Genomic DNA, 23,172 nt, shown 5'->3' with positions numbered 1-23,172 from the left:
AAATGTATTAATCAAATCGAATTGTAAAAACTAGGACGACAAAATAAAGTTAATGTCAGGAAGGCTGCAAACATCTCCAAATTGCTCACTGGACCTCTCCCATTGACTTATACAGCAGACAGGTTTTAGGTTGTGAGTAGTCAAATTAGAATTCTTAAAGGAGAAGAAAACCCTGTAGAAAAAAACTCGTACCCCCACCCCACGTAGACCTCCCCCCAGGCTAACTGCCCCCCGGGGAAATGCCCCATACTTTATACTTACCCCTCCTCAGATTCTGGCAGTGGACTTCATGGCATCCGTAAATTTTTTTTTTTTTAAAAAAAAACATCAGTTTGGATAATTTCCTAGTCAAATTTGACAGTTTTGACCATAACTTACTAAATCTACCCCATAGTAATGTGTAAACCGTGCCTTGTGGTTTCAAGCTAAAAAGGGTTTTAAAATATGGCCCATGGGTAAATTATTCCAGCCTGATACTAAAGCGTAACCTAGGAATTTAAAACTGTACATTATAAAATTAACTTTAAAAGCCTTTCAGTACATTAAGCCTGAAGCCTTGTTCAACATGAGTGCAATGAATTGGGCTTGTTTTGAACATTGCCTGTTCTTTTAATGTGACAAAATCTGTGCTTTGTTATATCAAATCAGGGCACAACAAGGTCAATTAAAACTATTCTATTATGGACTCCTAACAACAAAAAGGGAAGAGGGTTTTATACTGGTAATCTTATTATCTACCTTGCAAGGACCAAATATGTTATAGCCCCAATAGCCTGTTTTCCCTGTTTAAATCAAAATTAAACAGGGAATTAAAAAAAAACAAAAATTTTTCTTGATTTAGGGTCAGGCTACACTGGGCGTTTTGGGGAGATTTGGTCGCCTGGTGAGTAATCGCCTCGTTTTTGCGGCGACCAATCTCCCCAAACACCTTCCCTCACTCTGCGCCGGCTAAAATGAAAAATACGCCGGCGCTAATCACAAGCTGCGATTTGTTTTCCGAAGTCGGCCGAATTTGCGGGTGACTTTGGAAAACTAATCAATGCGTGTGATTAGCGCCGGTGTTTTTTTCATTTTTGCTGGCGCAGAGTGAGGGAAGACGTTTTCTCAAATCTCCCCAAAACGCCCAGTTTGGCCTGAACCTTAAAACAATAGGCAACATTTTTGTTCAGCACAAACCATGTCTATTCACTCACAACTGCTGCAGGTGACATTACAATTTACTTGCAGTGGCATAGTTTGCATTTCAGGCTGCAAAGCAAAGGTGAAGGAAAACTTGCAAATCTTCCCGTTCATGTTAACAACACTTTGCCTTAGAATTATGTTAGGGTTACAAGAGTTGCCCAGAGATCATAGTTCAGTTAAAGGCATATTAACAAACACTTGCCCCCATATTTAATAAAAGGCACTACGTTTGCCCAGGAGCAGTAACCAATAGCAACCCTTAAGATGCTTTTAGACCGTTGACCAGTAAATGCTTGGTGCTGATTGGTTGCTATAGTATACTGCATCTGAGCAAACTTAGTGTCTTTTATTACATGATGCCATAGGTATAGTAACTTCCAATAGTATCTGGCAGAAGACTGATTTTTCTGAAACTATGAATTTATATTCATTGTGTTGGAAAGAAACTGGAGCCATTTTGTTTTTCTCTCTTTTGCAGAACTGTCCAGTCAGCCCATGAGCTGGTGCAAGGTTGAGGCAGTGGTGACGAGGCCTGACCAAGTGAGCGTTGTGAAGGATCTCGCACCTCCTCCTGTCGTTGTTTTATCTCTCAGTATGAAGACCGTGCAGAATGCAAAGACTCACCAAAATGAGGTTACACTTCTAATTTCATTTGAAAAAAAAAAGATGAACTACCATTCATATTTTCTATTGTTTACAAGTAACCATGTTTTGGCTACAAGACCGAAAAAAGTTGTGTACAGTATCATTACTTACAGCAGTACAATCTTCTCCCACTAGGAGGCAGGATATTGCAGTGATATCAGAATTGTGACCTCTTCCTCTCGCCTTTTAACCCTCTTGCTTAGCTGGTAAAGCTCTGTTTTTTTCCAGTGTCCTCGTCATTGGAGGTTAGGGTTGGCCAGATTCTCCCAGACTGACTTGCATTAGAGTTCTGGACCTCATGGTGTCTTTCATCGAGGCAGTCCTCTTTGCTTGGATCCATCTCTGGTAGGGATGCAACGAATCCACTATTTTGGATTTGGCTGAACCCCTGAATCCTTCGCGAAAGATTTGGCTGAATACCGAACCGAAATAGAATCCTAATTTGCATAAGATAATTATGGGTGGGAAGGGGAAAACATTTTTACGTCCTCGTTTTGTGACAGTCACGTGATTTCCCTCCTGCCTCTAATTTGCATATGCAAATTAGGATTTGCATTCTCTTCGGCCGGGCAGAAGTATTCGGCTGAATCCGAATCCTGCTGAAAAAAGCCGAATCCTGGATTCGGTGCATCCCTAATCTCTGGCCACTACAGGCAGCAATTCTCAGGAGCTGTTGCTGGCTATCCCTGCTCCAGGGAATTTGATATACCCGTTTTAAGAATTAGATATTTAATTTTTTAATTCAAACTCAGATTTTTTTTTTTGAGATGTCGCCAAAATCCTCAAATGGGTTAAGACTAAATGGAACACTGGAACTGGGATTAAAGCATTTGAGACTTCTCAAGCTACCTCAACTTTTTTTTTTTAAGGTTTTTATTTTGCATTACAAAACAGTAAAGAAAACCAAGGACAAAAATATACCTCAAAATTATTAAACATGACACAATTGTTGTACAGTACTAAAGTCAAAATATCTTTTAGTGGTTTGGGGACAGAAGTCTGTGCGTGTTTTCTTTTAATCTCTAATCTAATCCGTAGTCTCCTATGTATTTTAGATTGTGGCAATAGCTGCTTTGGTTCATCACACATTTCCTCTTGATAAGGCACCACCCCAGCCACCTTTCCAAACTCATTTTTGCGGTAAGTAATACACTTTGGAGAAGTAATGTCATTTACTATGTTTGTTTCTCCAGCTGTGTAAAATGTTTGTATACTTTTTTTGTATTGATCCCCTGTTTGTGTGTAGCTGAAAAAGGGTTGAGATATGCACGTGTTTACTTATAGTTGCATAATTAATACTGAATTGATTCGGAAATGTTTGGGAATACTTCACAAATTCCATGGAGTATGTTGTAGTTTTACACATGACCGTACACACTCTAACGTCAATATCTTTATTCTAGTTGCATTTGGGACAGGCAAATGTGATCTAATATTTCAGTGTTGTGTTCTGTGCTGCTGTGACATCTGTCACAAAAAAAGTGTAAGATTTTTATTGTACTCTGTGTAGTATATTAGAGTTGCATGGTGATATCCTGCCAAGTAACCATTTTGACCTCACCCTCTTGTATCGTCATGGAACTACTTGATTACTTGTGATACTTTGTGATACGGTAGGGCCACATCAATAAGTAGGATGCCGCCATAGTTTTCTACAAAAAAACTATATATGTAGGACCCACCATGAATTAGAATTATTAATAAAGGACAAGCCACAGACAATTTTATGTTTTTATCATTTTGTGTTTTCCCTTCTTTTCTTTCAGTTCTGAGCAAACTTAATGACTGCATTTTCCCATATGACTACAATGAAGCAGTGAAACAAAAGGTAATAGGCCGTTATTTGAAATCTTCAATAAGTACAGGCCTTTTAGTCTTCCACCCATGTTCCCCTGAGATCTCCTTAATGTTTTTTATGTAAGCTCTGCTTTAGATACATTTCTTAAAGGAGAATTCAACCGTTAACTTAAAAAAACCCTACCCTCCTACCCCCATCCTAGCTGCCCCCTCCGGGGAAATGCCCATAACTTTATACTTACCTCTGTGCAGATTCTGTGATCGTAGTTCACTGCAGTCATCTTCCGGGTCTTCGTGTCCTCTTCAGGCTCTACAGCAATTTCCGTCCATTTGGGCACATGCATAGTCGTCCCAAACCGTAAATTGGTCCATCTGTGCATGCGCCATTTCTCGGTCTCGGCCACAGAATACCGAAGACCCAGAAGATGGCTGCCTTGAACTGCGATCCCTGAATCTGCACCGATGGATAAGTTAAAAAGTTAGGTGCATTTCCCCCAGGGTGGGTGGGTGGTTGTAGCTAGGCTGGGGAGGAGGGGTGTCTACGTAGAGTAACGGGGTAGGGTTGAATTCTCCTTTAAGCATTAGCCTTTCCTTGGAACCCCTAGGAGGTGGGACTCCCAAAACAAGCCTCCTCCCTCTAAGCTATACCCCCAACACAGCCTCACTAATTAGTTTATGAAATGTCCTCAGGAGGTATAGACCAAGCTCTCAGAGGCCTGCAACAGAGGATATTACCATCTCATGGATTGTATACTATCTGATTTTTAATGCCAGGAGTTGGCTTGTTTGGCACCGATAACTTATTTTTTGATGTGATAGCATTAAAGGAGAAGGAAAAGTTAAAACTAAGTAAGCTTTATTAGAAAGGTCTATATGAGTCCTCTGTTAAAAGAAACACAGCATTTCTTTCCTTCTATTCTGTACACATGGGCTTCTGTATCAGACTTCCTGTTTTCAGCTGAAACCTCCAGGGCTTGGGTTTGAGCATGCTCAGTTTGCTCTTCTTCCCCTCCCCCACTCCCTGCTGTAATCTGAGCTCAGAGCTAAGGGAGAGACTTGGGCAGATAGTGATGACACAGCAAGCTAATATTGTCAGCTGCTATTCTTAATACAGATACGGCGTCTACAGCGGTTTTATTTTGTTTTTCTTTTCTTTACAGAATGCCAATATTGAGATTGCGTTAACTGAACGAACTCTACTTGGGTTTTTCCTAGCAAAAATTCATAAAATTGATCCAGATGTTATTGTAGTAAGTATTACTTTTTGTCATCTTGTGTCCTGTACATTTAGTAACAAATCTATATTAATTTCTAAATTAGTGATGCAAATTAACCAATTAGGGGAGCAGTGTTACAGCCAACTTAGAGCTAGGAAAGATAGGTTAGTGGGTTTCTATACCATCAATCTACTAAAGCAGAAGGAATGGTTAAAACTAAGTAAGCCTTATCAGAAAGGTCCACCAAAAAACAGTGTACTCTCAAAGTAGTGCTGCTCTGAGTCCTCTGTCAAAAGAAACACTGCTTTTTTTCCCTTCTATTGTGTATACATGGGTTTCTGTATCAGACTTCGAATTTTCAGTTTGAACCTCCAGGGCTAAGGCTTGAGCATGCTCAGTTTGCTCCCCCCCCCCTCCCTTCTCTGACATAATCTAAGTCCAGAGCTATAAGTGAGCAGGAAGAGACTCAGGCATGAAGTGATATCACACCGAGCTAATACTGCAGCTGCTATCCTAAACAAACAGAGAGCTTCTAGAGCTTTTTACTCTGGTATGGTAAAACATTCTTTTATTATTCAGAATAAATATAGCTTTCTAGCTTGCACTATTGCAGCTAATCTATTGGTAAAAAAATGCCTCTGTATCTTTCCCTCTCCTTTAAGTAGAAGGCACTGAATGATTCCAGGTATTAACAATTTGACAAATGCAAATCAAGAGCAAAATAGATATATGGGGTTTTGGGTAAGAAGCATGGCTGTTTTTTAAGGCTCATTCAACCTATATTCTATATATACAGAAATCTATCTATCTATCTATCTATCTATCTATCTATCTCTCTCTCTATCTCTCTCTATCTCTCTCTCTATATATCTCTATCTCTCTCTCTCTCTCTCTCTCTCTCTCTCTCTCTCTCCCTCTCTCCCTCTCTCTCTCTCTCTCTCTCTCTCTCTCCCTCTAGCTCTCTAGCTCTCATCTCTGATCTCTCTTATCTTCTAATAAATTCCTTTTCTTAAAGGGCCATGACATTTATGGTTTTGATCTTGAAGTGCTGCTTCAAAGGATTAACTCATGCAAGGTTCCATTCTGGTCCAAAATTGGGAGACTGAGAAGATCTGTTATGCCAAAACTTGGGGTAAGGATATTGGTACAAACAAAATATGTAATAAAAACACTTTAATGTGATGATAAATCATTTAAATGGCTGTCCAGAAATTTTATTCAGAGAAGTCTTAAAATGAACCATATTCATTAAAAAAAGTAAAAAGAGCATAACTTTATAGTCTAAGATAGACCTGATTCATAGATATCGATTTAGTTCATAGAATGCCCATCCTGCATGTAATATTGAAGGTTACATATATATAGATTTTAAAAGGAGTCGTCCAAATGGGTTATGTTCTCGAACAGTATTTGACCTTTTTTTACGGGGCCCAGATTAAATATGGGTGTAAATTTCGTGGCCTAAGATATGGTTGAAATATTTGCCTTGCTTTTACCACTGTCATTTTTAGGAAGATTAAAGACAAAAACTGAGCAGGTTGAAATGCAGGTGACCTGGCACAGTAACCACTTAAGATTCTTAGCCTTGCCACCTGGTTTTGCTTTATAAATTGCCAGTCTGCTTACTACCTTGGGTGCAACCAACTGTGCTTTTGCCCCTTACCATAGTGCTTTACTGGCATTGTCTCATTTGTGCTATAGAAGGTCCAGTGCTTGTATTACAAAGAAGGGAATAATCTGTGGTTGTGCATTAAGGTTATTTGTTTCATTTTAAATAGACCATTTGTAAAACTGTTCTTTTTAAATGTTTAAAGGAAAACTATACTCCCAAAATGAACACTTAAGCAACTGATAGTTCACATCATATTAAGTGGCATATTAAAGAATCTTACCAAACTGGAATATATATTTAAGTAAATATTGCCCTTTTACATCTCTTGCCTTGAGCCACCATTTTGTGATGGTCTGTGTGCTGTCTCAGAGATCACCTGACCAGAAATACTACAACTCTAACTGTAACAGGAAGAAGTGTGGAAGCAAAAGACACAACTCTGTCTGTTAATTGGCTCATGTGACCTAACATGTATGGTTTGTTGGTATGTTTGTGAGTACAGTGAATCCTACGATCCCAGGGGGCGGCCCTTATTTTTTAAAATGGCAATTTTCTATTTATGATTACCCAATGGCACATACTACTAGAAGTATATTATTATGAAAATGGTTTATTTACATGAAGCAGGACTTTACATATGAGCTGTTTTATGCAATATCTTTTTATAGAGGCCTACATTGTTTGGGGGGTATAGTTTTCCTTTAATGAAAACTACTATCAGGGGGCAAGATAATTTTATATTCAAAGAATCAGTTTCTGTGTTGATCAGACTTGCAAAATGGTCATATTTTTTTACTTAATGAAAAAAACACATAAACAAAGTCACTTTGGGTGGTTTGAAAACATTGAACAGTTGGACTAAATCTGTACATAATTTTCCTTTGATGCCATGGTCTAGCGGATTGCATGATATAACTAAGCACACCGGAGGGATCTAAAATAAAATAGAATTATTTTTTTAATTTAATGCATGTTTGCATAAATGTGTTGTAACACTAACTTACATCTATTTCCAAATGGTCAATGGAGTTGCACTTAAGGTAAATCTTTGTTTCAAAAGAGCAAACTGATTTTTTTTATATATGTAATTTTGAAATCTGACATTGGGGCTAGCTATATTATCTGTTTCCAATGTGCCCCAAGGCATGTGACTTGTGCTCTGGTAAACTTCAGGGAGTGATATCACCCCCTCCCCCAGCAGCCCATCAGCAGAACAATGGGAAAGTAACCAGTTAAGAGCTGCCTGGTAGATATAAGAACAGCACTAATAGTGAAAATTCACGTCTCACTGCGACTCGTTTACATTGAGTAACAGAAACAAAGCTGTTCCATCCAAAAATGTGGATTCTAGTCCCTGCAAAATAAAGATAGCGCATATGAATTTCCATGGCAGACACATTGTCTCCTACCAATAAAACTGCTCCTCTCTGTGTACAAAACACACCCAAATGCATTTTCTGCTTTATTTTTATTATTTAAGGGTGGAAGTGGCTTTGCAGAAAGAAATGCAGCTTGTGGACGCATCATTTGTGATATTGAGATTTCTGCCAAGGAGTTAATTCGCTGTAAAAGCTATCATTTGTCTGAATTGGTACATCAGATACTGAAAGCAGAGAGAGTTGTAATCCCACCTGAAAACATCCGCAATGCATATAAGTAAGTAAAAATGGAAAGGACATGAGTAGATAAGATATATGTAGATGGCATGATGATCTAATCTATGCTATTATATATTTATTGTATATCTTCATATACGAGAAATTTGTTTAAGTTTTGCTTGCTATCAACAGTTCCATTAAAGTAGGGATGCACCGAATCCAGGACTTTTTCAGCAGGATTCAGATTCGGACGATTCTGGGAAATAGCGTGACTTTTTGTCACAAATCAAGGAAGTAAAAAATGTTTTCCCTTTCCCACCCCTAATTTGCATATGCAAATTTGTAGTCGGTTCGGTATTCGGCTGAATCTTTCGAAAAGGATTAGGGGTTTCGGCCGAATCTAAAATAGTGGATTCAGTGCATCCCTACATTAATTAGGGGTATTGAACCCGAAACATGTGTTTACCACTGCCTGGAATAAAAAGTTGTTTGCAGTAATAACTGCTGGAGTTCATCTTCCTATACTTGGATCATCCCTACATTAAGGGGCAGATTTACTATGGGTCGAATATCGAGGGTTAATTAACCCTCGATATTCGACTAGGAATTTAAATCCTTCGAATTCGAATATCGAATTCGAAGGATTTAGCGCAGGAAATTCAATCGATCGAAGGATTATTCATTCGATCGAACGATTAAATCCTTCGAATCGAACGTTTCGAAGGATTTTAATCCAACGATCAAATGAATATCCTTCGATCAAAAAAACTTGGGCAAGCCTATGGGGACCTTCCCCATAGGCTAACATTGTGTTCGGTAGCTTTTATCTGCCTTACTAGGGGGTCGAAGTTTTTTTTAAAGAGACAGTACTTCGACTATCGAATGGTCGAATAGTCGAACGATTTTTAGTTCAAATCGTTCGATAGTCGTGGTCGAAGTAGCCCATTCGATGGTCAAAGTAGCCCAAAAAAAGTTTTTTTAATTCGAACCCTTCACTCGAATTTAGTAAATCTGCCCCCATGGTATAAGTAAACATTAAAAACAACCCAAATGAAAAATTATTCGGTCAAAGCAGTCAAAAAGATGCACTTTCAGAAGGAAATAAGCGAAGTGATCTGATATAGCTATGTTCAGGAAGGAAATGGGAAAGGGTATTTTAGGCTACTGATCTCTTTCCTGAGCAGAGCAACATCAAAACACTTCTCTGTTTCCCCTCTGAAGGTGTATCTCTGATTGTACAGATACAGGAACTGACCAGAAGGAGGTGATGTTGTTACAAAATTAATTTTACAGGCAGTTAAAAACTTATATAACTCTTAAATTGAAACAAATTTGTGTAAATTGCACATGTGCATAGAAAACAAAACTAAGCAATTTTGCATTCAGTTTTTTAAGGTGTTCTTATCCTTTAACCTTCTTTTATCCTTTAACCTTCTCATTTCCTATTGGTTTGTACTCTCTGGCGCGCATACAAGTGCCAAATGTAGGTGGATAAAAAATGAAGTGTTAAATATACTTTGAGCTCATATCTACATTATGCTAACTTATACCTGAAGGTATAGTGGTTCTTCAATTGTGGTTGTCCCTCCATAATATCAAAGAGGAGTCATGTATCAGCCATTTGTGATTTCAAGTCTACTATGTATGTACAAAAATCTTTGTATGTATTAGGGATGCACCGAACCCACTATTTTGGATTCGGCCGAACCCCCGAATCCTTCGCAAAAGATTCGGCCGAATACCGAACTGAGTCCGAATCCTAGTTTGCATATGCAAATTACGGGTGGGAAGGGGAAAACATTCTTCACTTCCTTGTTTTGTGACAAAAAGTCACGTGATTTCCCTCCTCATCCCTAATTTGCATATGCAAATTAGGATGCAGATTCTGTTCAGCCTGTCTACAGGATTCTGGTGCATTCCTAGTATACATGAAAGATTTGTTCTCGGAACCGTTGTGGTTGTAGGAGTTGTTGTTTTCTGAAAAGTATTTGTTTAATAGTAAATGCCTGTCTAGGAAGAAAAATCAAGCATTTTATTTCATATTCTGCAAAATCCCGATAATAATCATTGTTTCTAACCTCTGAGGCTATGAATATTTCATTTAACGATACAATGCACCTTCACGCCTAACCTTGAATAGGTCATAGGCTCGACATTCAAAAGCAAAAAAAAATTTTTTAGTATAGAAAATATATGCTGACAAGCAGGGCCGCCATCAGAAATCACGGGGCCCCACACAACAAAATTTTCTGGGCCCCCCCTCTTCTAACTATGCCCCTCCCCTAACCACGCCCCTCCCACCAGTACAAAGGTCACACGGCCGTTGTGTGACTGCATGGCGTTGTGTGGGCCCCCTGACCCTCCATGGGGCCCCTGACTCGCAGAGGGGCCTGGGTCTTCTTCCTCTGGCGCTGTCTTCCGCCTCTTCATTTTCTCCAGGAAGTTGCGCCGTCTCCAGGAAGCAGGTCCTTCTTGTTACATGTCCTCTCTCTTCTGCCTGAAGCCGCAGGCTGCCGGAGGCTTAAATAGAGTTTTGCCCGTGCATACTGATGTCATGTGTTCGCACGGGACGCAGCCAATCAGAATTACCGCTGACACCAATGAAGGGGCCTGGCAATCCAGTTAACTGCGGTGCAGCCGGGCCCCCTTTACTGCTGAGAATCCTCCGGGCCCGGGAGGACTGTCCCCCCTGTGACCCCCTGATGGCAGCCCTGCTGACAAGTATATATTCAGCTCCGTGACCTGACTGATCTAGTAAACAACAACCTTTATAATGGAAGAGGGAGCTTTCACATTGAAAATAATGCATGGAGGGAAACTTTAATGATACATCACTTTAGCTCTGAAAAAAAACATAACAGCCTGAGTGCTTCTTTAAATGTAAAAGCTACATATTCCATTATACAGAATTGGCCTGGACACCGAACTAATACGTACGGAAAATTGCTCTTGCCTTGCACAGGAATTTTAAGATTTTGTCAACTTGCGTGTGTTTGACCTCTGCAAATTCAAGGTAGAAACCAGTGATTCGCTTCCTTTCTGACTATTAGGTACTTCTCTAAACTCCCAAATTACTAAATGGATTTTCTTCTGCTGCTGTTAATATCATTATTAGCTAATTATTAGAGAGAAAATATAATGTGGCGTATCTAGAATTTGTTCTTGCTCACATATATATGCCAGTAAGTACCTTAAACTCTTAAAATAAAGCTGTAACTTTAGGACAATTTGTAGAAAAACGTTGAATAAATGTAAATGAGCTAAAAGGTAATTTTTCGTTACTTATTGAGTTTGTAGGTCTTGTTGATCGATCATAATTTATTATACTTACGCGTTCTATTTTGATGGTTGCGCTTTGCAAAATCAAAATTCCTACTTGTTGTTCTCTACATGTAAGCGGCTTTATTATTGATGGCGATGGAATGAATATTTAGCAAAAGGTAGCACAGATGAGGGAACCAAGGCAAACACACGGCTATGTTGCATACATTTTTCTGATTGCAGCTATGGGATTATCGAGAATGCTTGGGACCTGGGGTTTTCTGATCTTTCTGTAATTTGGATGACCATACCTATAGTCAACTAAAAAAAATGTTCAAGGTACAGGTATAGGATCCACTATCCAAAAACCTGAGATCTCTAAATTACTGGTAGACAGAAGGCTTTCTTCCATAGACTCCATTATAATCAACATTTTTTAAAACAATTTCCTTTTATCAGTAGCCTGTACTTAAAGGGATCCTGTCATCGGAAAACATGTTTTTTTCAAAACGCATTAGTTAATAGTGCTACTCCAGCAGAATTCTGCACTGAAATCCATTTCTCAAAAGCGCAAACGGATTTTTCTCTAAGTCAGCTTGGGGGACACAGGGACCTTGGGTATAGCTAGTACCACTAGGAGGCAGGACACAACCACAAAACAAAACTGACTCCTCCCTTGCTGGCTATACCCCCAGCAGGCGGAGCCTAAAGCCAGTTTGAGTTGTGTCCTCAGGAGGTTAGGACGTTTTTTATTTTTGCTACTCTAAAAGTCAGCTAAGCTGACACCAGGGGCAATGCAGACCCTTTACACAACGTAAAGGCTCTTAATGTTATCCCCCAACGTGGGAGCCTGTCTCCGGGGTCATCTTGTGCTCTGGCACAGACCATCCAGCTCACAGAATGTCTCCCTTCCTTGCAGGAGGAGCAAGTGCTGGCCGGCAGACAAGGAGAGCATTGGATCTTTTGGGCCTGAGGTAAGTCTGTTTCCTCAGCCCCTATCCTCTCTCTCTCTATTCCTCCCAGGCATGAGTACACTGGATAAGGATTCCTATGCCTGGCCATGCTATCTATAGCGGAAAGGTCCCTACTCCCCCTCACTTCTACCTTCCCTGTTAGGACTCTATGGGGCGTTTCTATCAGGGCCCTAAGGCCCTGCTTGGAGGGGTGACAGGCGCTCTCCGGCGCCATGCGGCACTTTCCTCTTTGGGTGACTTGGTGGGGGAGCGCCGACTTCAGCGGCGCTTCCTTCACTGGCGGGGAATTCGTTGCGCGATCTCGCGCATGCGCAGTACGCCCTCTGGCGCCATGCGTGTCTCCTCCTCTCCGTGCGTGCCGCCATTTTGGATCAAGTGGCGCACCCTACGCGCGCATTTCACAGACACTGAGAGGCACGGCACAGCACACAGGGACGCAGAGATCTCCTCGCCCTTACCAGGTTTCTAACAAACTACTCCTCCTTCCCTGCATTCTCCTCTGCAGGCTAGCGTGTAGTTTTGCCCTCTGGGGGTTGGGGAGGCCTCCCTTGGCTTAGCAAATTCAGCTACCTTGCCACCTTAGCCATCATCATGTCTGATGGGCCAAGTGAGGGTCTCTTTTCCAGGGCCGCACCCACTGCCTCTGTTACCTATTTAGCCTGTGCCAAATGCTGCAAACGTCTCCCACGAGGACACAAGGATCCTCTATGTGTTAATTGTAAGTCTCTGGTTACTGATCCCCCAGTACCTACTCCACCTCAGAATCAGGTCATTCAAGGGGACTCCCCAGCTTCTAGCAGACCGGCTTCCCCAGCCAGGGAGCAATCCACTCCAGAATGGGCATCCCAATTGGCCACGGGAATCCCCAAATTAGCTCAGTCTCTGGACAAGCTGCTTGCCCGGCTAGATAATCCTAGACCTAGGTCTTCTAAGCGCAGGGCCCCCTCTCCGTCTGATGACGACAGTATTTCTCCTCCCAGGCACCAGTCTCCTTTTCCACCTGACTCTGGGGACGAGGACCACTCAGACGGCGAACTATCTTGTAGTTCCGGCCATGACGAGGAGGACTCCCATAAATTCTCTTCGGAAACTATTGACTCCCTGATTTCATCTGTACTGGAAACTCTTAACCTGCAAGACACAGGGGCCACAGCTGAGTCCTCAAAGGCTCTTTTCAAACGGCACAGTAAGACATCACCTGTTTTTCCCTCTCATTCTCAGCTCGATCAAATTATTCAACAAGAATGGGACAAACCAGAGAGGCGCTTCCAAGCCAACCGTCGATTCCTCAGGCAATATCCCTTTGCGCCTGATATCACCGACAAGTGGTCCTCTCCACCATCTGTCGATGCTCCTGTCTCTAGACTTTCCAAAAACACAGCATTACCAGTCCCTGATGCCTCATCCTTCAAGGACTCTATGGACAAAAAATTAGAGAGCCTGCTACGATCCGTTTTTTCTGCCTCTGGTGCATCCCTTCGCCCAGTGATTGCCATAGCATGGGTCAGCCGGGCTATCCAATCCTGGTCCGTTAATCTGGTTAACGCTATAGCGGAAGGAGTTCCGCGCCACGAACTTTCTCAACTCGCCTCACAAATCAAGGAGGCAAATGACTATTTATGCGAAGCTTCACTTGACGCCACACAAGTCATTAGCAGGTCCTCTGCCCTCGCCATTGCAGCACGAAGATCCCTTTGGATGAAATTATGGTCTGCCGACCTCTCTTCCAAAAAGTCGCTTACATCCATCCCCTTCAAGGGTAAACTCCTCTTCGGGCCCGACCTCGACAAGATTATTAATCAGGCTACGGGAGGTAAGAGCACCCTGCTGCCACAGCCTAAGGCTCGTCCCACTTTTCGTAGAGGAAAGTTTTTTCGTGCCCCCCAGAACAGAGGTTCCAGATCTTCTCCTCCAAGGACATCATTCTCGAACAGGGGTCGTTTTGGCAACAAGCAGAGACCTTCCTGGCAGAACAGGAAACACGTCTCCAAGACCACTGATAAAACTACCTCAGCATGACGCCATGCTTCCAACACCAACTCCTGTGGGGGGGAGATTAAGACTTTTCGCAGATGCATGGGTCACACTCATTCAAGACTCATGGATTCACGAGGTCGTCACCCGAGGATACCACCTGGAGTTTTCATCTCTCCCCCCCCCCCACGTTTTTTCATGTCACGGTTCCCACCGGGATCGGACAAACAATTGGCATTCCAAGACGTTATCGCCAGTCTTCTGCTCGCAGAAGTTATTATTCCGGTTCCTCCTGCGGAGCGATTCAAGGGTTTCTATTCGAACCTTTTTGTTGTTCCCAAAAAGGACGGATCCGTTCGACCTATCCTAGACTTAAAAGAACTAAACAAATTCCTCCGTCCTCGGAAGTTCAAAATGGAGTCCTTACGATCCGTCATTGCAGCGATGTCTCCGGGTCAATTTCTCATGTCTCTCGACATCAAGGACGCTTATCTGCATGTGCCCATTTTCCCTCCGCATCAGAAGTACTTGAGATTTGCCTTCCAAAATCGTCATTTCCAGTTCACAAGTCTGCCGTTCGGCCTCACCTCGGCTCCTCGAGTTTTCACCAAGATTATGGCTGCGGCCACGGCAGACATTCGCAGTGCAGGGATAGACATCACTCCCTACCTCGACGACTTACTGATCAAGGCACCTTCCTTTCAGGAGGCTCAACCAGCTCTAAAGACCTCCATGACCAAACTGCAAGATCTGGGCTGGGTTCTCAACCTCACCAAATCCTCGCTAATACCCAGCCACTCCATGGTTTTCCTGGGCATGACCTTCAACACGCAGTCTCAAACGATATCTCTACCGATCGAGAAGGTGGTCTGCCTACAAAGATTGGTGACGAGTCTACTTCAGAAGCTGCGAGATTCTGCATGAAGGTTCTGGGAGTTATGGCATCCACCATAGAAGCAGTACCTTTTGCCCAATTCCATCTCCGGGACCTTCAGTGGAACATTCTCTCATCCTGGAACAGGAACTCCCTGCTACAGGAGATACCCCTCTCTCAACAGACGAGGTCATCCCTCCTCTGGTGGTTACAGACCCCTCATCTCACCAAGGGCAGGTGCCTCGGCGAGCCTTGCTGGCGTATCCTGACGACCGATGCGAGCCTCTTCGGTTGGGGAGCGGTTCTCGAGGGGCGGTCGGCTCAAGGGAAGTGGAACCAGCACGAGAAACATCTGCAGATCAACCTGCTCGAGATCCGGGCAATTCGGCTTGGCCTCCTCCACTGGCAACAAGAACTCGAAGGCCAAGCGGTGAAGGTTCAGTCGGACAACTCGACGGCTGTGGCTTACATCAACCACCAGGGCGGTACAAGAAGCAGAGGGGCGCTAAACGAGATAAAGCTCATCTTTCGGTGGGCCGAAGCTCGCAATGTTCACCTGTCAGCCATTTACATCCCGGGGTTGCTGAATTGGGAAGCGGACTTCCTCAGCCGTCAGTCCCTCGACCCGGGCGAGTGGTCACTAAACGACGAAGTCTTCCAAGAGCTGTCGCTTCGGTGGGGCATACCAGAGGTGGATCTCATGGCAACCAGGCACAACAGGAAGGTTCCCGACGTTCCTGGCTCGTTACAGGGATCCCCTGGCTCACGATGTGGACGCCATAACGGCCCCCTGGCCCTTTCGACTAGCGTATGCCTTCCCGCCTCTGCCTCTCATTCCCAGAACCATTCGAAGAGAACGGACCACGCTTATCCTGATAGCACCAAGGTGGCCCCGTCGGGCCTGGTTCTCGGACCTCCTCAATCTCTCCGTGGCGGAACCATGGACTCTGCCATCACTGCCGGACCTTCTCACCCAGGGACCGATACGGCATCCAAACCCAGGATGCCTCAACTTAACGGCCTGGCTCTTGAGACACGAATCCTGACACGGAAGGGTTTTTCCAAGGCCGTCGCACTCACAATGTGCGCAGCTCGTAAGCCAGTTTCAGCCAGAGCCTACTATAGGGTTTGGTCCACCTACCGACAGTGGTGCTCTAAACTCAAGGTGAAGTTCCGGGAGTTTTCCATTCCTCACATCCTGGAGTTCTTGCAAGAGGGCCTCTCGCTGGGCATGTCTTTGGGGTCACTAAAATCTCAAATTTCAGCCCTGTCAGTTCTTTTCCAACGACGTCTAGCTGTACTTCCTGATGTCAAGACCTTTATGCAGGGAGTGGCCCACGTGGCTCCCCCTGTTAGAGCAACCTTTCCTGTTTGGGACCTCACGCAAGTGTTACACGCTCTTCAACTGCCTCCATTTGAACCTCTCGCCTCAGTGCCGCTTCAGTGGCTCACCTGGAAGACGGTTTTTCTCCTTGCCATTGCCTCAGCGAGACGTGTCTCCGAGCTCAGCGCTCTTTCATGTACGGCTCCCTACCTCGTCTTCCATCTGGACAGGGCCGTTCTTCGCACCATCCCTTCGTTCCTCCCAAAGGTCGTCTCTGAGTTTCATCTTAACCAGGAAATTGTTGTGCCATCCTTCTGTCCGGCTCCGGCAAATTCTAAGGAACGAGCCTTACACACCCTCGATCCTGTCAGAGCTCTGAAGTTCTACCTGCATAGGGTTCGAGAGATCCGTAAATGCGATGCCCTGTTGGTGCTCCCTTCAGGACCTCGACAGGGCTGTCCGGCTACCAAGCAGGCCATCTCCCGCTGGATCAAACAGGCTATCCAGAGAGCTTACACGGCAAAGGGGAAGGATCCCCCGACCAGAATCACGGCTCACTCCACCAGGGGTGTGAGTACTTCCTGGGCGTTCCGTAACCAAGTTTCGGCCGAGCAGCTGTGCAAGGCGGCTACGTGGACTTCTGTCCATTCTTTTTCCAAATTTTACCACTTTGATACCTTTGCGGCATCTGACACTCGATTCGGCAGAAGGGTGCTGCAAGCTGCAGTGGTTTCTACTTAGGCCTCTTTTCCCGCCCGGTTTCTGGGGACAGCTTTGGTATGTCCCAAGGTCCCTGTGTCCCCCAAGCTGACTTAGAGAAAAGGAGATTTTTCTCTTCAGTCACTTGGGGGACACAGGGCTTCCCTCCCTGGATAGAGGCCTTCACTCCTTCAGATATGTTTTGGTTAAATTGAGTTTGGAATGTTTTTTCCATATCTAGTTTTATTCCTGTTGACTTTGGTACAAACTGGCTTTAGGCTCCGCCTGCTGGGGGTATAGCCAGCGAGGGAGGAGTCAGTTTTGTTTTGTGGTTGTGTCCTGCCTCCTAGTGGTACTAGCTATACCCAAGGTCCCTGTGTCCCCCAAGTGACTGAAGAGAAAAAGATTTAACGGTAAGTAAACAAAATCTCCTTTTTTATATTCAATTTTGAAATCTGACGTGGGGCTAGACATTTTGTCAATTTCCCAGCTGCCCCTGGTCATGTGACTTGTGCCTGCACTTTAGGAGAGAAATGCTTTCTGGCAGGCTACTGTTTTTCCTTCTCAATGTAACTGAATGTGTCTCAGTGGGACATGGGTTTTTACTATTGAGTGTTGTTCTTAGATCTACCAGGCAGCTGTTATCTTGTGTTAGGGAGCTGTTATCTGGTTACCTTCCCATTGTTCTTTTGTTTGGCTGCTGGGGGGGGGGGAAAGGGAGGGATATCACTCCAACTTGCAGTACAGCAGTAAAGTGAAAAAAATCAGTTTGCTCTTTTGAGAAATGGATTTCAGTGCAGAATTCTGCTGGAGCAGCACTATTAAAATTTGATTTTTTTTTCTTCCCCCATGACCGTATCCCTTTAATCCAAACTAAGAAATAATTAATCCTTTTTGGAAGCAAAACCAGCCTATTGGGTTTATTTAATGTAGGGATGCACGGAATCCACTTTTTTGGATTCGGCCGAACCCCCGAATCCTTCGTGAAAGATTCGGCCGAATACCGAACCGAATCTGAACCCTAATTTTCATATGCAAATTAGGGGTGGGAAGGGGGAAACATTTTTTACTTCCTTGTTTTCTGACAAAAAGTCATGCAATTTCCCTCCCGCCCCTAATTTGCATATGCAAATTAGGATTCGGATTCGGTTCGGCTGGGCAGAAGGATTCGGCCAAATCCGAATCCTGCTGAAAGGCCGAATCCTGGCCGAATCCCGAACCGAATCCTGGATTCGGTGCATCCCTAATTTAATGTTTACACGATTTTCTAATAGGCTTAAGGCATAAATATCCAAATAACGGAAAGAACCCCCAGGTCGTGAGCATTCTGGATAACAGCAGGTCCCATACCTGTATATCTTTTTTGACTGTACCTGTTTGTACAGTTACAGGAACTGACCAGCAGGTGACGCTGTTGTTACAAAATTTATCTTATTGGTAGTTAATAAAAACTTAAATAACTCTGAAACTGAAAAAAAAAAATTTTGAATGTAAATTTTAAAAGTGAAGATCTCTTACTAGAGCAGCCCATTCATATACTGATAATTGAAACAAAAACAATATAAACATTGGCATACATGTTATTGTAACTTGTGTGAACCTATTCAGCACAGGGGTCAATCAGTGAAACGCTGATGACTACTGCGAGTTTGTATGGTATTCTGGTAATACATGGGTCACTGCCTTAAATAAAGGTTGTCAATTACATCACTGCATCTTTGCCTATGTATTACTAAAGACCTAATGTCATGTTTTGTATAGTTCTGAAATAAATCAGGCAGACTTCAAGGTTTGTTTTTAATTATAGCATATACTTGCTTTCCTTAAAGGGATGGTTAATCTTTAAGGTTTAAGCAACTTTTCTATTGGTTTTCATTATTTTTTATAGTTTTATAATTATTCGCCTCTAGTTACTCTTTGCAGCTTTCAAATGGGTGTTGTTGACCCCTTCTAAAAGTAAATGCGTTGTAATGCTACAAATGTTTTATTGCTAATTTTGTTACTCCTCTTTCTATTCAGGTCCTGTCCTATTCGTATTCCGGTCTCCTATTTAAATCAATGCATGGTTGCTAGGGTAATTTGGACCATAGCTACCAGATAGTTTAAAATGCAAATTGGAGAGCTGCGGAATAAAAAGATAAATAACAAAAAACTTTAAATAATACAAAATGAAAACCATTTGCAAATTGTCTCAGAATATCACTCTTTACGTCATACTAATAGTTTTTTCAAATGTGAACAATCCCTTTAATAGGATTCTTTCACTTGCAGTGATTCAGTACATCTTCTGTACATGCTGGAGAACACCTGGATTGATGCAAAATTCATCCTTCAGATCATGTGTGAGCTGAATGTTCTTCCCCTGGCCTTACAAATCACAAATATTGCAGGCAATGTCATGGTAAGGAATTGTACATTATAGAAACGATTTAACAAATGTTTAAAGGGGTTCTGGGGCAACTTTACAAGTGATTCCACAAAGGGAAGGTTAGAAATTGTGTTTTTTTTACTTTTACATTGTTATAATTGTTATATAATCAAAAGTTGGACCTACTCCATTGTGGCTAGAGAAATCACTTGCAATGACTTGGATGACTCCTTGGACAAGCATAGTGAACTCAAAGTCTACAGTTAATTTAGTATAGGTATAGGGTTGTCATCCATAGATGCAGGTTTCTTTCAGGTCTGGCTTTTACTCCGGCAGACCATTAGGCTACATTGCAACTAGGCTGGATGGGACTACAGCCCTATAAGACCGAAAACTAGTTAAGTTCTCGTTTTAAATGATGCATGCACCCCTCTATTGATCGTGAATATGGTTTTACTGTTATGTGTACTAGACCCACCCCAGTTTGGGGGGGGGGTTGGAGTGGGAAATTTAGGAATATTGTTCATATGTTGATTCAACTCTCTCCTTCTCCTGTACTCTGCAAGCAATAGCACTCATGCTGCCCTCTCAAGTGTATCCCATAAACTATTTCACTCTCTAATATTATCTCATGGAACACCAGGAGCCTTAACTCTTACATTTAAACGTAGCCTTATGCACAACTACGTTAAAGGAAAACTATACCCCCAAAATTAATACTTGAGCAACAGTTTTTATTTAAATTAAGTGGCATATTAAAGAATCTTCCCAAACTGGAATATATTGCTCATTTACATCTCTTGCCTTGAACCACCATTTCGTGATGGTCTGTGTGCTGCCTCAGAGATCACCTGACCAGAAATACTGCAGCTCTAACTGTAACAGGAAGAAGTGTGGAAGCAAAAATCAGAACTCTGACTGTTAATTGGCTCATGTGACCTAACATGTATGGTTTGTTTGGTTTGTGTGCACCGTGAATCCTAGGATCCCAGGGGGTATAGATTTCCTTTAAGAAGCATGCACCTTCTATTCTGCTATAGGAAACTCACCTGACAGGACAAAAAATCCTCTCCCCTAAAAGACACGGGGGGGTATCTATTCTAATTAGGAAAAACACAAAATTTTCTCTGAACCATGGTTTTACAGACCACAATGGTTGCCATATTATTCTTTACTGCACTCTATGCAACAAATCCATAACTATCATCATTGTGTATATACCCCCGCCATACACAATGGACCCACAGGCTAATCGCCTTCATTCCCAAAACACGGGTCAGATTAAATTAGCACAATGCTCCAGCTTGTAATTGCCTGGAGATGAAAACACTAATAGGGGAGTGAATACATCTTCTACTCAAGCACTCGGCAGTACTTTTCAAGGATTGATCTAGCATTGGTAACTACCGATGTCCTCCCCTTATTGATAAAGCACAGTTTTTACCTTGTATTCTAAGACCATTCTCCACTCCTGCTCTCCCTCCATTGGTCCACCTCAGCGGGTTCAAGACTGTGGAGACTAAGATCCCTTTGGCTGTCTAATGAATTGGTACAAAGAGGGTCAACTGTGCAGTAGTTACAGACCTGAAACTCCTAGTATAATAGTTTGTGACGTACTACCAAAAGCTATACCAGTCCACAATACCCCACCCTAATAACACACTCTTTCCCAAGGACTCCCTCAGCCAACCTATAAATATCTTCCTCCTTCGTTTGTAGAAGCCCTCATTGTTGTGGTTCCAAAACTGGGTAACGACCCAGTGAAATTCATACCGGCCAATCTCCCTCATAAACACAGACGCTAAAATTCTTGCATAAATACTGGCCACATGACTCCAATGTTACTCTGTCGATCTCATTCATCCGGATCAATCTGGCCTTATGCTGGGCAGATCCACCAAGATTAACATAAGAAGACTATACACCAACATTTCTTCATGAAAATGAAGGCACTAGAGCAGCAGCCTCTCTTGATTCTGCAAAGGCCTTTGTTTCCTTGGGAGATCCTTCACAGATTTGATCTAGGTGACCACCATCAGGGGGGCTTAGGGGGTACAGTCAGAATGGGCCTAAATGGTTGCATGGCTGTGTGGCACTTTTTGGATTGGCTGGGCCCCCTTAACAGCGTGTGAGCAAACCCGAAGCAATGGAGCCAGGGCCAAAAACCATCCCAAAGCAGCGAGCAGCAGCTCCCACATCTGCAGTTATCTTTATATCTAAGCCAAGACCCTGATTCCACGGGACTGCTAGAATCATATAGACTCCTGCAGACCACAAGACCAGATCTCTCCCTTTCCTTTATACAAAGGATGGTATTTCATCTAATACTTTAGACATAAAGGTAACTACAGATGTAAATTCTGTGATTTCTATAGTACTTTGTGAGCACAAATCTCAATTGTCTGTCTAAAGGGGTTATATATTATACTTGCTCCTGTGCTTCACAGTATGTGGGGAAAACCACACTCAGTGCTTGTGAGTTTCGGAGCTTATATAAGCAATTGAAAGGAAAGCTTTTAAGTCCGGTTTGGCTAAGAATGTTCATGAGAATCATGATGGAGTTATGAGTATACACTTCCAAATTCTATATAAACTAAATTTTCAGATAAGAAGGGTTTATTTGGATAAGAGGCTATTGAAAAAGATGCCTTTTGGATTTATCATCTTAACACTTGAACCTCTAGGGGGAATGACTAGGGATTGGGAACTATTGTGTTTCTATTAAATATTGAGTATTTCATTCATTTATGGATTTGTTTTCCTTTTTCCTGTGTCTGTTTAAATGCTCTATATATTAATTTTTAACTGGTAAATTGTGGTATAATATATCCACTGGAAGGGACATTATCAGGGTTATATTTTTATAGGTGTGTACTTCCTGATGTATTTATACATGTGTTCTGGAGGGGTCATGAGATTCCGATGAAGTGGCGTGACACCACGAAACATGTTAAGGGGCAAATTAATTTTTTTATGGTCAAAGCTGTCAAATTTGAATGGGGAGTTATTCAAATTCGATTTGAGTTTTTAAAAAAATTCGAGATTTATCATGGCCTTTTAAGAACGGAGGGAGGGAGACGTCCAGGGATACATTTTGAGTTGTTTGCAGCCTTCCTGACATTCAAGTTTTTTTCGGAGAAAACTTAATTCAATTTGAGTTTTCAGGTCGATTCCATTCATCAGAATTTAAAAAAATTATTTATTTTTAATAAATTTTGTTTTGTCAAATTTATGGGATTTTAGGGCCCGCTAAGTGTGTTGTCCCTATAGCGTGTTGGATCATGTTTTTTTCAAAAGGACAATAAAGAATTAATTATTTAATATTGGTGTTGTCACGGGTGCTCCATGCAATGCTGCTGTTCATATTAACCTGCGTTGTGTTTGTACAGCTATGAATTATACAGAAGATATGTGTAGTCAGTAATTTTCTCTTTCACGAACAATTTGTGAAAAATAGTTTTATTGAAAAATAGTGTAAAATATTTGATATGTTTAATAGTGTAAAATAGTGTAAAATATTTAATATATTTTACAGGGATGGGACCTGTTATCCAGAATGTTCGGGACCTGGGGTTTTCCAAATAACGGATCTTTCTGTAATTTGGATCTTCATACCTTAAGTCTACTAGAAAATCATGTAAACATTA

The 23,172-nt window shown here is 42.4% G+C and overlaps 1 protein-coding gene across 3 annotated transcripts in view; it reads left to right on the top strand.

Annotated features, from left to right (window-relative positions):
- LOC121400439 (DNA polymerase alpha catalytic subunit-like) overlaps window positions 1-23,172 on the top strand; it is a 110,374-nt gene that overhangs the window by 75,996 nt on the left and 11,206 nt on the right. For all 3 annotated transcript variants that reach the window (XM_041583546.1, XM_041583547.1, XM_041583548.1), the window contains 7 exons: window positions 1,661-1,815; window positions 2,883-2,967; window positions 3,594-3,655; window positions 4,785-4,874; window positions 5,857-5,973; window positions 7,934-8,109; window positions 19,429-19,558. In XM_041583546.1, the coding sequence (XP_041439480.1) occupies window positions 1,661-1,815; window positions 2,883-2,967; window positions 3,594-3,655; window positions 4,785-4,874; window positions 5,857-5,973; window positions 7,934-8,109; window positions 19,429-19,558 (815 nt within the window). The remainder of the gene's footprint in view (window positions 1-1,660; window positions 1,816-2,882; window positions 2,968-3,593; window positions 3,656-4,784; window positions 4,875-5,856; window positions 5,974-7,933; window positions 8,110-19,428; window positions 19,559-23,172) is intronic.

Source organism: Xenopus laevis, chromosome 2S (genome assembly GCF_017654675.1).
Source record: "Xenopus laevis strain J_2021 chromosome 2S, Xenopus_laevis_v10.1, whole genome shotgun sequence".
NCBI lineage: Eukaryota > Metazoa > Chordata > Amphibia > Anura > Pipidae > Xenopus > Xenopus laevis.
Note: the sequence above shows the minus strand (reverse complement) of the source record. Positions and strands in the feature narration are given on the sequence as shown.